At 35.0% G+C, this 16,438-nt stretch overlaps 1 protein-coding gene across 1 annotated transcript in view; it reads right to left on the bottom strand.

Moving 5' to 3' along the window:
• ALB (albumin) overlaps positions 1-8,635 on the bottom strand; it is a 27,671-nt gene extending 19,036 nt beyond the window's left edge. Inside the window, 6 exon segments of the mRNA XM_042782910.1 lie at positions 847-944; positions 2,345-2,477; positions 4,542-4,753; positions 6,839-6,971; positions 7,833-7,890; positions 8,557-8,635. Coding sequence (XP_042638844.1) covers positions 847-944; positions 2,345-2,477; positions 4,542-4,753; positions 6,839-6,971; positions 7,833-7,890; positions 8,557-8,635 — 713 coding nt within the window.
• Between the last annotated feature and the right edge of the window lie 7,803 nt (positions 8,636-16,438).

The following is a 16,438-nucleotide window of genomic DNA, read 5'->3' on the forward strand; positions in this document are numbered from 1 at the left end:
GGAGGAGGTAACTATGGGGAGGAAGTGGGAGGGGAGCTGCTGCATTGTAAATTTTGGTCAATGACATGAGACAAAGTATATGTGAACTGCCGTATGAAAAGTGAATTTACTCTGTAAATCTTCACCCAAATCCAAATAATAAAAAAAATAAAAATAAAAAAAAAAAACCTAACTACAACTCTATATAAATAACAGACTACTAGAATAAGATCCCCAGCATTTAGTAATGAAAATAGGAACTTGAATAACTGTCTATTTTTCAAGAAAGACAAAAATAAAGATATTTCCTCTAATGTCTTTGACTACTTTATAAAAAATAAGATGAATGAAAAATTATGACAAATTTTCAGTGATGCTCTCATTTTTGCTTGCTAAATTTCTACCTTCGAGATCTGGTAGCATAGTGTTTCAGGCATTTGACTGCTAACCAGAAGGCTGGGAATTCAAACCCACCAACCACTCCTCAAAAGAAAGAAGAGGTTGCTATGAGTCAGATCCAACTCCATGGCAGTGAGTTTGGTTTGTTTAGACAACCTAAAGGAGCTCTGATAGCATAGTGCCTAAGGCATTTGACTGCTAGCCAGAATGCTGGCAGTTGAAACCCACCAGCCACTCTTTGGAAGGAAGATTGGGCAATCTACTTCCATAGTGATACCACCTCAGAAACCCAAGGAGAGGTCACCATGAGTCGAATGGAGTTAACAGCAGTGAGTTTGGTTTTTGGTTTTAGACAACCAAAAGGATGAGAAAGCACTGTGTAAAATGTGATATAAATGCATAAACTTGCAACTGAACCATCATTTTTCTCATCATTCTAAAGATGCAAACAAAATTAAAAATACTTACCATGCTTTGAAAGCTCTGTCTCCAAATTTGTGGAGAGCGGCACATCTCAATCTCTGTTTGGCAGATGATGTCAATACACTTTCTTTCAAAGCATCCAGCTGCAAAAAAAAAAAAAAATAGTTTCAGAAAAATTAGAAATTGAAAATTCTATATGAAACATCCCTTCATAAAGTAGGATGAAACTATGCCATATTAAATTTTAAAAAGATAATTTATACCTAAATTCCCAAGTATTTACTATTGTTAGCTATTTATTTTGCAATGTAGGAAGAGGAATTATCACTCTGTCCATAGTGGAAGCCTTTAAGTAGTTGAGGAGCAGCAAGGAGGCATTGCCAAAGATAAAGGAAAGGAAAAGTGGGAGAATAGAATGGACTAATTCCCCAGGGATATAATTTTGCTGACTTTCAAATTTTGTTTATAATTAATTTTAATTCCTTGCCCATCTACTCTCTTAACAACAAGAAACTCCCTAGAAAAAAGAACAAAGCTTTTAATAAATATTTATAGAATGAAAAAATGAACCCAGACTTCCAGCTGCAGGAAAACTCTCCACCCTGAGTTCCTTCTCCAATAAAAAGGCTCATGACACTAAAGTCAATTAGCAAAACATAGTCCAAAAAGACAATGCTCTATATCCCACTTTGGTGAGTAGTGACTGAGGTCTTAAAAGCACGTGAGCAGCTATCTAAAGTGTAACTATTGGTCTTTCCCAATCTGGTGCAAAGAAGGCTGAAGAAAATCTAAATCACAAGGAAACAATTAGTCCGTAGGACTAATGGACCACATGAACCCCAGCCCCCATGACACTGAGACCCGAAGAACTACCTACAATGGCTGACCACTCTGAAAAGGATCATAATAGGAGATCCCAGATAGAGTGGGAGAAAAATGTGGAACAAAACTCAAAATCATAAGACTAGGCTTACTGGTCTGATAGAGACTAGTGGAACCCCTGAGACTATGCCCCTTAGACACCCTTCAAGCCAGGAACTGAACTCCCCACATGGCTCAACTTTCAGCCAAAAGATAGGCCTATAGGGTGAACAATAATACCAAGAAGGCATACTCTCATTAGAACAATCAACAGTAAGAGATCAAAAGGGCAACATTTGCCTAGGGATAAATCTAAGAAGGCAGGAAGGGAGGAAATAAAAGGCTAATGAAAATAATCTGTTCCCTAGCTGTGCAATTTGACAAATAAGTTTCTGTAGTCACCAAAGTGACCAGCACCATAAAACAAAGCTGGATATTTATACATATACATAGTAATTCCCTCCACAAATCAGACTTTGCAAATCTCAGAAGAAGGGCTGAGGGCAGAGGCCTTCGAAGAAGGTAAAAGATAATTCCATGGCAGAGAAAAGTAGGCAAGGCTTGTTGATCGTGTCTGGGAAGTTTATATCAGAGACTTAGTTTTTGTAAATCTAGCCATAAGATGGTCAAAATCTGAGACTTGATTATGAATATTTTCTTCTATTGTTCTTTTGGGGAATACCTTTGGTGTCAGGCAGGCATCTTTATCAGCAGCTTCGCAGCATTCTGTCAATACAGTTTTATACTCTTTACTATAGTAGAGGAGTTCTGGGGCATAAAAGTAAGGATGTCTTCTGGCAACTTGATATAAGTATCTAAAATTTTAAAAAAGGAAAACAAAGAGACATTTCTCTTTAGTCGACAGTATTACAGAACTCATTGTAATTAGCATTCTCCTCAGATCCTTCAAAACCCAAATCATACGCATTATGATCAATCTGTATGTGATTGCTTTACCCTTGTCATTCTTTAATGAAAAGGAAGGAATAACAGTTACTCACAACAATATGGTTAAATTTTGGTGATATAATGTTGTTGACTGAAATTACTGATGGTGAAAGCAGTTAAGCCCTCGACCACTAACCAAAAGGTTAGTGGTTTGAACCCACACAAAGGTACCTTGGAAGACATGCCTGGTGATCTTTCCAAAAAATGACAGCTTGAAAAGCCTAGTAAGCAGTGCTACTTTGTGTAGGTGAGGCCACTACAAGTTAGAATCAACTAAATGGCAAGTAACAACCTGGAGAGATGGATCTCCGTTATCAGACATTCCTTCTCCCAATCCTGGAACACATATGCAAAAGATTTTGGAAACTACTACACTTGAATCCGTAGTGAAACTACCTCAGAAACCCAAGGATGGGTTGCTATGAGTCAGATCTGCTCGACGGCAGTGAGTTTTTTTTACTCTTGAATCCAGTCTGTTGTCTTTATTCTTGATTAGTTGTGTGATGTAAAAGAAAGAGAACTGGAAGTAACCATATTTTCATCCCATATTAACTAGCTGTATGACATAGAAAATTACCTAATCTAAAATGAATGCAATATGCAAGTTGATTTGCAAGGGCCCTTTCAACTCTGAACTTCTACAAGTCCAATAATATCAAGAGAATATATTTTTATGCCCAATTATAATGTTAGTATATTATGATCATGTAATCTTTCTAGTTTCTTTATCTGTGTGTCAGAGTACACTGCCTGGCAGGACTTGCCTGGATAATTTAATAGAACGCAATAGATTGAATATAACAGCAATGTTTAAGGTTTGAAGTTATGTGTTTGAAGTTATGTGTTTGAACTAAGGACAGGAAAATTTAAAGTTATTCTGTAATATTCATATCATAAAATAGTAAATGCTGATATGTGTGTGTAATATCTATTGCTATTGTTACAAAACCTTTTATTTGTAAAATGAACTTCAGAGTATCTGAAATTTGGCAAGTCTTTTATACATTTTGTGATTTTATTTCTAGCAGTTTACTGAGGGAAAGTGCTATAGTATTTATCATTTAAGTTCATATTCAAAAGTTTCCCCATCTCTTCTTTCAGTTCTTCAAGTAGAATTTTCACTCAGGAAAAAATAATGAATTTAATGTAAATGGCAACCACTTCTTACCATCAAATCCACACTCTAAACTGAATTAATACCCTGCATAGAATTACTCAGGAAATTTAACAGGTCCTGGAAAATAAATTATGAGAAACCTAATAACAAGTTTCTGACATATATATTGTGACAGGATATAAGAGCTATCTCTTTCCACTCTGCCTGAGTTTTAGGGTTGTTGAGAAATGTTATGGCCCTAGATATCTAAAAACTTTCCTACTGCAACAATGGCATAAATTTTTCCAATTCGTGCTAGAGATGTGCATGGAAGCAAAGAGCAGACAAAAAAAGAAATCAAAGGATTAATAATTCAGTCATAATGTTTTAAGTAAAAATTCTTATTATTTGGCTTATTAATATGTTAATAATAGAGGTTTCTTATTATTATTCATGATAGTAATAATAAGATCAAAGTTATTGTTATTTCCAAATATAAACAATTGAATAATATAGAGGAGATTCATTTAGAAAAAATAATTTGCCAGATAATAACTGTAAGTCTTCATAAAATTGTAATAAATACCAATCTCTAATAGCGTCATATAGTTGAGATCCTAGTTCAGTGAATCCCAAAAGACATTTGGCCTAGTGTTTAGTTGTACAGAATTTTGTAGTATCAAATACTACTTCTTTTAAAACTGGCTTAAGAACAAAAGTTTCCGAGTCTTTATATTGAAAATATTTTTTGTTATGGCAATTGTTATAATGAGAATTGCTCTATGTGTTTATTACATAATGTTTAATTTTGAAGCATAAACATCTGATCACTTACTCTCCAAAAAGCTTCTGCTCATTTTCATGAAATGCAGTGCACAAAGCATCAGCAGGTGGTCTCACCAATGGAGGGAAAGGTGGGTTATCATCTTTGTGTTTCAGGAAACATTCGTTTCTCTCCTCATCTTGTTTCTCGCAACAGTCAGCCAATTCACCATAGGTTTCACGAAGAGTTGCAACTGTACATAATTTATCTCCAAAAAGAGTATGCTAAATGAAAGAAACATAAGGTGGTACTTTATCTTCTTTACATCCAAAACGCAGTGAAAAAAAAAAATTATTATAATGGGTGAAGCTTGGTTAGGAAATAATGTAAATAATCCACAATTTCACCCATCACCTACCTCCCTTCCCTTGTTTAGAGAGTTTCCCTTGATTTGACCATCCGTGTGTCATTTTCATCAGAATCAACTCTCACACTATTGCTTTTAGTGGATAAACCTTAAGTACAAAAAAGACTGGTAAAATAGCCTTAAGGAATGTTATATTACTTCTATTTCCAACTATGGCTAAAGGCTAGGAGAGTGATCATTATAATAAACACCCAAGAAAATAACATTCTAAGTAGCAGGTGAATTCGTATAGTTTCTCATTTGATCCACTCCTCTTAGATATCCAAATATTTAGTGCATACTATTTAAAATTGAGGAATCCTAGTGGTGCAGTGGTTAAGCATTTAGCTGCTAACTGGAGGGTCGGAGATTCAAACTCATCAGTTCTCGGGGAGAATGTATGGCAGAATGCTTCTGTAGAGATTTATATATTAGAAACTCTATGGGGCAGTTATGTTCTATCTTACAGGATCCTATAAGTTAAAATCAACAGTAGTGGGTTTAATTTTGAATTACTCCAAATTGAAGAGTAACACAATCTACTACCTATTAATTACATTATTACATTGAAGTTGGTATTCCTTTTAATTCTAGATATATTTGCTTCAAAGTATATTTCATTAGATTAATCCTTTCTTTCCTCCATTAAATTTTATTAAGAAAGTAGTTGCAACCTCAGGGAAAATACACTACTCTAGATGTTGTTGTTGTTATGTGCCATCAAGTCGGACCCAACTCATAGCGACCCCTCCTTGGGTTTCCGAGGCAGTATCACTATGGAAGTAGATGCCCAACCTTCCTTTCGAGGAGTGGCTGGTGGGTTGAACCGCCAGCCTTCTGGTTAGCAGTCAAATGCCTTAGTCTCCTTAGGCCTTAGGCTACCAGAGTTCCCACTACTCTAGATAGGATTAATTAATTAAAAAAATTAATTTGTATTTAGAACTATGACATTGTATAATGTTAAATTATTGATTCTGCTTTAAAGGAGAGACAAAGAGACAGAGAAATATGAGAATAAAAAAGCTCCAATAAGAAATAAGAAACAGCCCTTGCCCCTAGAGAAGTGTATATATTTAAATTGAGTAATAAGAGAAACATAAATCTCTCCTTGTATTGAAAGCCTATTTGGAAATCCCAAAAGCCCAAAGTTTTCAAAATGACCAAGTACCTTGCTTTTTTTTTTTAATTATATGTAAAAATATGAATCTATAAGGACCTCTGGTGGCGTAGTGCCTAAGGCATTGGACTGCTAATGGCATTGTTGGCAGTTCAAGCCCAAGAGCCACTCTGCAGAAGAAAGACTGGGCAATCTACTTCCGTAAGGATTTACTACCTTGGAAACCCAAAGGAGTCACATATCTGTACCATTGTTTTTCCCAGATAACAACATCAGCACAGAAATCAGTTGAGTGCTTTCTCGAGATAAGTCATACATAGAATGTTATAATTATAAACCTCTATGAATATAAACCAAACTTCATTTTTAAAAAGTATTTTTACCAGATGACAAATTTCCATTTAAGTATACTATGATTTTTTGTACACTGTCTCAATAAAGAAATGTCTTAAAAGTTGTAAAGATAATTAAAACCTCTCTGTCATAAAAGTAAAGGAGTTCTGGTAGCACAGTGCCTAAGGCATCTGACTGCTAACCAGAAGGTTGGTGGTTCAAACCTACCAGCCACTCCGAAAAGCGAAACTGGACAGTCTACTTACATAAAGATTTACTGCCTCAGAAACCCAATGCGGGTCACTATGAGTCAGAGTTGACTTGATGGCAGTGGGTTTGGGTTTATCATAGAAGTAACAATGACTTATCAGTCTTACTTATTTTTGAGTGCTGCTTATAAATGTTCTTTTAATCTAGTCATTTAATAATAATTGAGAAAATGAAAAGGTATTTTCCTTTTGAAAATCTCAAGATACTTAAAAGAAGAAATCTTCAAATTCAGAGCATACTTACCAATGACTTGCCACAATTTTCCGCTGACTCATCAGCAACACATGTTTTTGCAAACTCAGTTACTTCATTTACTAATTTCACATGATCTTCATATGGGCACTGCTGGAGGTACTGAGAAAAGGAAACCAGCATCCTGAAACAAAGAACATAGAAAGTACATTTGTAACATAATAAAACTTCAATATAAAGCAGGTTGCTATTGTTGGTACGTGCTGTTGAGTCTCTCTATTACAGGGCAAATCACTTATCTTATATATTCTATATTTTATATCTTTTTCTCACTATTATGCAAAATACCCATTCATATCAAGTGTTATCTGAGGCCTAACAAGACATATATGACTTTCTAGGCAAAGAGGATATGTGTTTCCACCACATTTAAATACATATAGTGCACACCAATAGATGTACACCCGTAGTGGAAGCAAGTAAACTGTACCCTGAATAGATCTCATTGTCAACAGTAGGGCTTTGCACTGACTCTTTGAACTGTTTAAAACAATAACAAAACCCCACACATACTTTGTTTAATCAGACTGTAGGATAAGATCAACCTTAAAAAATAACTTAGTTTTCAAGTTTTTACCTGATTTTAAAAGTGTTAATGTAGTCCCTGAGAAGCTGCAGGATTATTTGCATAACAAAACAGGTTTATTAACTGAGTTGCCAAAGGAACCCTATATTAAAGTCCTTTCCACCATGCAGGTTATACAAGGATTTTAAAGCTGCATTGTCCAATACAGTACCAATAGCCACATGTGACTAGTTATATTTAAATATGAATTAATCAAAATTAAATTAAATTCAAATATTTGTTCTTAAGTTTCAATTGCCATATTTAAAATGCTCAATAGCTGCATGTGGCCAATGGCTACCACTGATACAGAATATTTCCATTAGTATGGACCTGTATGACAAGGATATATAAGAACTTCAGAGTTATAATCAATGCTATTAGCAACAACAAATTTGACTCTTCAATCTTTTAACTTACAAGGCTTTAAAATAATCTTCTCCCAACTCTTTGTACCGATGAGCAAGCTCACTCTTGTCTAGGAAGGAAAAAAAAAAAAAAAATATTTGTTTAAACACTGAAGAAAACAACTGGTTATGACTACTTTTTATGCTTCTCTCCATTTGATTAAGGTAATTTATTTGGTCCAAAAGAAAATATTTAGAATGATGGTGAACTATTTCTTTTGCATTTAAATCCACTAATTATTCAATCATCAAAAAAAATCATTAAATTTTTATAGTTTTATATTCAAATTTGGATATATCTTAATACTTTCATGGTGTCTTTCAACAGCTACTGATTGCCTGAAATTAAAATAAATATAAATACAAGTTATATTTGTAAGACTATCAGCAAGTTTGGATGTTTTATAAAGCATGACACAGTGGGAATTTGGAGCTATGAATTCTATCTCCAATTCCACCCTGTAAAGTTTAAGTTTAAATGGCTGAAGTTTCTGTTTAAAAGAAATTTAGAGTTATTAAACAATTCTCACCACTATTTATTTTCACCTAGAATGTTAGAAATATATGAATAAAATAACTTCCTAAACAACATAGGTTCACAAAGGCAAAATATTATCAAAATCTAAAACTAAACGCTAAAGGAAATCCTAATTCCTTAAAAATGCAAGCTTTACTAAAACTACTTTTTATTCAGAAAATAAAATAAAAGTTGAATAATAGAAATATAGAATTCTTACGTGTATCTCGACGAAACACACCCCTGGAATAAGCAGAGCTGAAGAGAAAGAGAAGGGAAATAAAAGTTACCCACTTCATTGTGCCAAAGGCTTGTGGGTGTTGATAGAAGAGAAAAGGTAGGATGAATAGAGGGAAATTCGCACTAATATACTTCTCTAACCAATAATTGTAGATTATTAACTTGACTCATCTTTGTATTTCATTGGTTCCCAAGTGATTACAAAATTCATAATATTCTTGCCAAAAAATTGTTTGTCATCTGGAACTGTTTTCTCCATGAGACTGTGTCAATTCATTAAAGTTATGTAAAACACCTTATCAAATTTTAGATAAGAGTTTAAACAATTTGTACTTATTATTCATTACCATGTTCTTTATCTTTGATTCCCCATTTGAACATTTTATTTTTCAATACTTGCAAAAATGTAACCAAACCAATGACTGAGCTTGAAAATAAGATATACCCCAGAGTTAACTTCTGAATTATATTTATTACTAATTCCAAGTTTGCTTTTATCCTTAAATAGTGATTTTAAAAAATAATAGTAATATATTTGTACACACAGAGATACACACATTAGAAGGCATCCATGTCTTTTTAATTCTTCTGAAACAGTTCTGTCTGAAAAGCCTGATGTTACTTCTGATGTGAATTATGAAAAAATCACAGCAATAAGAACAACTAAAATAGATATTCATAAGTTTTGCATTTGTGTCCCACCTCTGAACCATATGTGGTTCGGGCTCTCCCATAGGGCAGACACTATGGGATCTTCAGTAAAGGATACAAGAGGAAGAAAATAGATCCAAATAACTGTAATGATAATCTTTGCCACCAAAATATATTCAAGGATAGATTAAATCCTGATTATACCTCTAGAGTTTACAAGAAGCCTAGACTTTTTTCACTAGCCATAGAATTCTTCCATCTCATTTTTGCATTTTATCCTTTCTCCTTTAATAAGTAGAAACATCTTATGTCTCTTCTTCAATGTAATTTTAAATCTAAAAATAAAATTAACGTTATGATTAAAAGCAAAACAAGGATCATTTTATAAAACGTTTTTTTCAATCTTCCTTCCTGATTCTTCTCATCAAAGACTCAGATCTACCCTTTGTCCTTTTGCTCTAAAAGTGAAGAACCAGTGATCTCATCCAATGGGAAAACTGACTTTCTTTGATACCACAGAAGGATAACAACTATCAAACCAGACATTTCCCTTAGTTGTAACAGCTCAGGTCAATCAAAGCTGCCAATCCTGTTGCCACATGGGACACACAAGCACAGAGGCTAATAAATGCTCAACCAAAAAAACAAGGCCATTTAGCATCAAGTCAGTTCCAATTAATGATGACCATGTGTTGCAGAGTAGAATTTTAAAGGAGGTATTCATTTTCCTAGTCGGTATCATATGAAAGAAATACATTTTTTATTAATTTTTTTCCTTTCACCTTCAGGTATGAGTACTAATCAAATAATCAAGTACAGGAAAGAAAATAAAAAGATAAGAGACAGTGATAGAGAGAGCTTTTTTATATGGCTAAAAGAAGCCCTGAATAATTGTGCCAGATTTGTTTTTCAGGACACAGATGAACAAAAATAAAAGAATGTCTACCTATGGAATTATCTCCATTGGAAAAATCACTTTCTTAAAAAGCCAGAAAACCTATTTTGGAAAAGAAAAAAGGAAACTAATCCAACTTTCTAAATAGAGAAAATAAGTCTCAGATAAATTGTATCAACTTTTCTCTTAATTTCCTAGAAAGAGTGGGCACCATTAGTGGCCAACTCTAGCCTGTTCCTGATACAAGTCCTTGTGGAAAGCCAAATCAAACATTCAATCTTTATCATTGAATATAATTGCATTACTAATTCAAAAATCCAGGTTTCTGTCAGCCATACATGTATTTTAGTACATTTTTTCATTTAATAAATTAAAAGAATAATGTTGGTCTCTACCTACTATATATTGCAACATCATCTGATAATATAATGGTAAATTAAAAAAAAAAAAAAATCATCCAAATACCTCATGCCCAAAGAGGAACTTAGAATTGATTTTCTCATAATCATCAGTGCCAAAAATATGAAATAGACAAAATGAAAGACTGACTAATCAAGAACAAATAGCAAAGGCACAAATGTGAAATATTAGGAACAAAAAATAGAAATACTTATAAAATTGAGATTTTTTAAATAGAAATAGAATGATACAAACAACTTCATGGCAATAAATTTGAAAATTTGATTTAAAAAAAGAACTGATTATCCTATATTTGATGAAGATTCCATAGCTTTGAAATATGAAATTTATAGTACCAGAAAGAATCTTTCCTTACAATACCAATAAGATAGTCTAGTTATTAAACTGGGAGCTCTGGTGGCATAGTGCCTAAGGCACTTGACTGCTAACCAGAAGGCTGGCGGTTCAAACCCACCAGCCACTCCTCGGAAGGAAGTTTGGGCAATCTACTTCCGTAATGATACTGCCTCGGCAACCCAAGGAGAGGTCACTGTGAGTCAGGTCCGACTCGACAGCACACAACAACAAACAACAACAGTTATTAAACATTAGTAGATGGTTGAGCATTTGAAATACATAATTCTGATAGTCTATCTGCTTAAAAGACATCTTAATTAAGAAATTCTTGATTATTTTCATTCTAAAGATTTCTGAAATCAGCATTTCTACATTTTTCTATGAAGACTTCTGGTATTAATTCTGCATGTACATTGTACACTGAGAAGAATAAAACCACATATTGTTGATTACTTCTAAGTATTCTGTTCTTTGAGTTTTTAAATTCTGTGTAGTTATCAAACTGACTGAAATATTTAAACTAAGAGTTTTAATAAGGTTATGCACTGAAACATTGTCTGATATAGTTCTGGAAAATTATGACTAGCAGTAAAACATTGTCTGATAACATCACTGGAAGATGAGCCCCTCAGGTTGGGAGGCACTCAAGATATGACTGGTCAAGAGCTGCCTCTCAAACTACAGTTGGCCTTAATGATAATGACTAAAGCTTTTGGGGCCCTCATTCACTAATGTGGCACAACTCAAAATAAGAAGAAATAGCTTCAAACTTATTAATACTTGGAATATGGAATGTATAAAGTATGAGTCTAGGAAAATTTAAAGCTGTCAAAAATGAAATGGAATGCATGAAGATCAATATCCTGGGCCTTCTCACTGCCATCAAGTCGGAGCAAGGCCAGGAGCCAACTGTGAGACAGACCATCAACTGTCCATGTACAAATTTAAGATGATAATGAAGAAAAGTAAAACAAGTCCATGAGAGCAAAAAAAGGACAGGAAAGGAAGAAAAGTCTAAAATGGATGTCAGAAAACCTTCTGAAACTTGCTTTTGAATGGAGAGTAGCTAAAATGAATGAAATAAATTATTATATGAGAGAGCTGAACAGAAGATTCCAAATGATGAATCGAGAAGACAAAATAAAATATTATTAAGAAATGTGCAATGACCTGCAGTCACAAAACCAAAAGGAAAGAACATACTCAGCATTTCCCAAGCTGAAAGAACTGAAGAAAAATTTCAAGCCTTGAGTTGAAATACTTAGAGTCTATGTGCACAATATTGTATGATGTAGGAAGCATCAAAAGATGATGGAAGGAATACAAAAAGTCACCACACCCAAAAGAACTGGTTGATGTTCAACCCTTTCAGGAGGTAGCATATGATCAAAAACTGATCCTACTGAAGGACTTCTGTCCAAGCTGTACTTAAGGAATTGGCAAAAAAACAAGGCTTCAATACCCATTGAGATGTTTCAACAAGCAGATATGAAGTACTGGAGACACTCACTACTTTATGCCAGGAAATTTAAAGACAGATATCTGGCCAGTCAACTGGAAGACAGTCATATATTTGTGCCCATTCCAAAAAAGAGTGATCTAACAGAATGTAGAAATAATCCAACGATATAATTAATATCACACACAAGTAAAATTTTCTGAAAACAATTAAAAAATGGTTGCATCAGTACATGGACAGGGAACTGCCAGAAATTCAAACCAGATTCAGAGGAAAGCATGGAACAAAGAGTATCATTGCTTGTGTCAGATACACCATAGCTGAAAGCAAAGAATATCAAGAAGGTGGTTATGTGTGTGTGTGTGTGTGTGTGTGTGTGTTTATTTATTTTACTATGAAAAGGCATTCAACTCTGTGGATCATAAAAAATTTTGGATAATATTGTGGAGAATGGGAATTCCAGAACACTTAATTGTGCTCATGAAGAAACTGTACATAGATAGACCAGAGGCAGTAATTTAAATAGAACAAGGGGATACTGAATGGTTTAAAATCAGGAATGATGTGCATTAGGGTTCTATCTTTCCCCATACTTATTCAATCTGTACAATGAGCAAATAATCCAAGAAGCTGGACTATATGAAGAAAGCAGCATCAGTTTGGAGGAAGACTGATTACCCACTTGCAACATGCAAATGACACAACCTTGTTTACTGAAAGTGAAGATGATTTAAAGTACTTACTGATGAAGATCAAAGACTATACATAACCTTTGGTATGGATTCCATCTCAACATAAAGAAAACAAAAATCCTCACAACTGGACCAATAAGCAACATAATGATAAAGGAAGAAAAGATTGATGTTATTAGGAATTTCGTTTTACTTGGATCTATGAACAATGTCCATGGAACAAGCAGTCCAGAAATCATAGTACATATTACACCTAACTGAATCCATGGTGTTTTCAATAGCTTCATATGCATATGAAAGTTGGACAGTGAATAAGGAAGACCCGAAGTAGAATTGATGCATTTCACTTGTGCTGTTGGAAAAGAATATTGAAAGTACCATGGACTGCCAGAAGAACAAACAAACATGTCTTGGAAGAAGTACGGCTAGAATGCTCCTTAGAAGTGTGAATTACCTGGCTCTGTCTCACACGTTTTGATCATGTTGTCAGAAGGGATTATCCCTAGAAAAGGTTATCATGCTTGGTAAAGTAGAGGTTCAGCAAAAAAGGAAAAGATCCTCGATGAGATGGACTGACACAGTGTCTGCAATGATGGTCCCAAGCATGGTAAGGATTGTGAGGATGATACAGTGACAGGAAGATTTTTGTTCTGTTGTACATAAGGTCAATATGTACACCTAACAACAGCAACAAGAGTTATAAATATTATTTAGAGAATCTAGGATCTAAGTAAATAGGAAAATAGGGTGACACAGCTGATAATTATTGTCAAAAAGTTGTACACCTATAAAAAAATGAATTGGAAAAACTTGCATGAAAGATATATTTACCAAAAAAAAAAAAAAAATAGCTGCTGAGGCTGTTTATGTATAACCAAAAACCTCATGGGGATGCAGTGTCTTGGTTTGGAGGTTCAGGGTCATTGTTCCATGGGATATCCCAGTTAATTGGCCTAAAAGCAAATTTAGTGCTTCTGTTCTACCTTCTCTTTGATCTATAATGTCTTGGGCCTTAAAAGCTAGCAAGTGGCCATCCAAAGTACAACAATTGGTCTCTCTTCAAATGGAACAACAGTGAAAGAAGGAGAATCAAGAACAGAAGGAGGATGTGGAATGTATGGTTGATTGTCTCCATTAATAACTGCTTCATTTGTCATAGCCCAAAATTGGATGGTGTCCAGCTACCATTACAAAACATTTTGATCAAAGATTCCATAGAAGAATCCTGATCAGAAGGGGGGAAATGCAGAGAAAAATTTCAGATTCTCATGGATTCTAGACTTCCTGGAGCGATGATGATTGTACGAACCCCTGAAACTATTTCCCTGAGATAATCTTTATACCTTAAGCCAAAAATATAGATTAGCTTAACTAGTAATAGATGTCTGCCTTGAGCATTCTACTTTTGTAAGAACTAACTATATGGGATCAAATTAACAACAATAACTTGAGAGATTCCATATGAATATTAGTGAGCAGTGAATTTATATTAATAAGGGGGGAACTAATCAGAAAAGGAGGGTTAGAATGGTTGCACAACTCAAAGAATGTAATCTATGTCACTAAATGGTACATGTAGAAATGGTTGAATTGGTGTATGTTTTGCAGTGTACATTATCAATAACAACAGCAAAATAATTTTTTTAAAAAAAACGTGTTGTTGTTGTTAGACGCCAAGTTGTCTCCAACTCATAACGACCCTAAGCACAGCAGAATGAAACACTGTTCGGTTCTGCACCAGCTCCACGATCCTCGCTATACTTGAGCTCATCACCTCAGCCACTGTGTCGATCCATCTGATTGAGGGCCTTCCCCTCTTTCATCAATCCTCTACCTTACCAAGCATGGCATCCTTCTCCAAGGAATGGTCCCTTCTGACAACGTGACCAAAGTAGGTGAGATGAAGTCTGGCCATCCTCGCTTCCAAGGAGCATTCTGGCTGTACTTCTTCCAGGACAGATTTATTAGTACTTTTAGCAGTCCATGGTACTTTGACCGTTCTTCACCAACACCACAGCTCAAAACCGTGAACTCTTCTTCAGTCTTCCTTATTCATTATCCAGCTCTCATATGCATATGATGCAATTGAAAATATCATGGCCTTTGTCAGGCACACCTTAGTCCTCAAGGAGACATCTTTGCTCTTCAGCAATTGAAAGAGGTCCTTTGCAGCTGATTTGCCCAGTGCTATATGACGTCTGAGGAGCTCTGGTAGCATACTGCCTAAGGCACTTGACCACTAACCAGAAGGCTGGTGGTTCAAACCCACCAGTCACTCCTTGGAAGGAAGGTGGGGCAATCTACTTCTGTAGTAATACCACCCAGAAACTCAAGGAGGGGTCACTATGAGTCAGGTCTGACTGGAGGGCACATAACAACATACGACATCTGATGTCCTGACTGCTGCTTCCATTGGCATTGATTGCAGAATCAAGCAATATGAGCGATATGGAGCTTTTGACAACTTCAATCTTTTCTCCATTTATCATGATGCTGCTTATAGTTCCAGTTGTGCGAATTTTTGTTTTCTTTATATTGAGAAGTAATCCATACTGCAGACTGTAGTCTTCAACCTTCATCAGTAAGTGCTTCAAGTCATCCTCACTTTCAGCAAGCAAAGTTGTGTCATCTGCATCGCATGTTGTAAATGAGTCCTCCTCCAATCTGGATGCCATGTTCTTCTTCAAATAGTCCAGCGTCTCAGATTATTTTCTCAGCATACAGATTGAATAAGTATGGGGAAAGGATACAAACCTGATGCACTCCCTTCTTGATTTTAAACCATGCAGTGTCCCTTTGACCTGTTCAAACAACAGCCTCTTGGTCTATGAACAGGTTTCTCATGAGTCCAATTAAGTATTCTGGAATTCCCATTCTTCTCAATGTCATCCATAATTTGTTATGATCCACACAGTCAATTGCTTTTGCATAGTCAATAAAACACAAATAAATATCTTTCTGGTATTCTCTGCTTTCAGCCAAGATCCATCTGACATCAGCAATGATATCCTTCATTCTATGTTCTCTTCTGAATCCACCTTGCATTTCTAGGTTCTCTGTCAATATACTGCTGCAACCGTTTTTGAATTATCTTCAGTAAGATTTTACTTGCATGCAATATTAATGATACTGTTTGATAATTTCCATATTCTGTTGGATCCCCTTTCTTTGAAACGGGTACAAATATGTATCTCTTCCAGCCACTTGGCCCGGTACCTGTCTTCCAAATCTCTTGGCATAGCCGAGTGAGTGTCTCCAGTGGGGCATCCATTTGTTAAAACATCTCAATGGATATTCCATCAATTCCTGGAGCCTTGTTTTTTGCCACTTCTTTCAATGCAGCTTCAACTTCTTCTTTCAATGCCATTGGTTCTTAATCATATGCCTCCTCCTGAGATGGATGAACATC

The sequence above is a fragment of the Orycteropus afer genome, unplaced genomic scaffold, assembly GCF_000298275.1.
Source record: "Orycteropus afer afer isolate SDZICR_OR568_19922 unplaced genomic scaffold, OryAfe1.0 scaffold00505, whole genome shotgun sequence".
NCBI lineage: Eukaryota > Metazoa > Chordata > Mammalia > Tubulidentata > Orycteropodidae > Orycteropus > Orycteropus afer.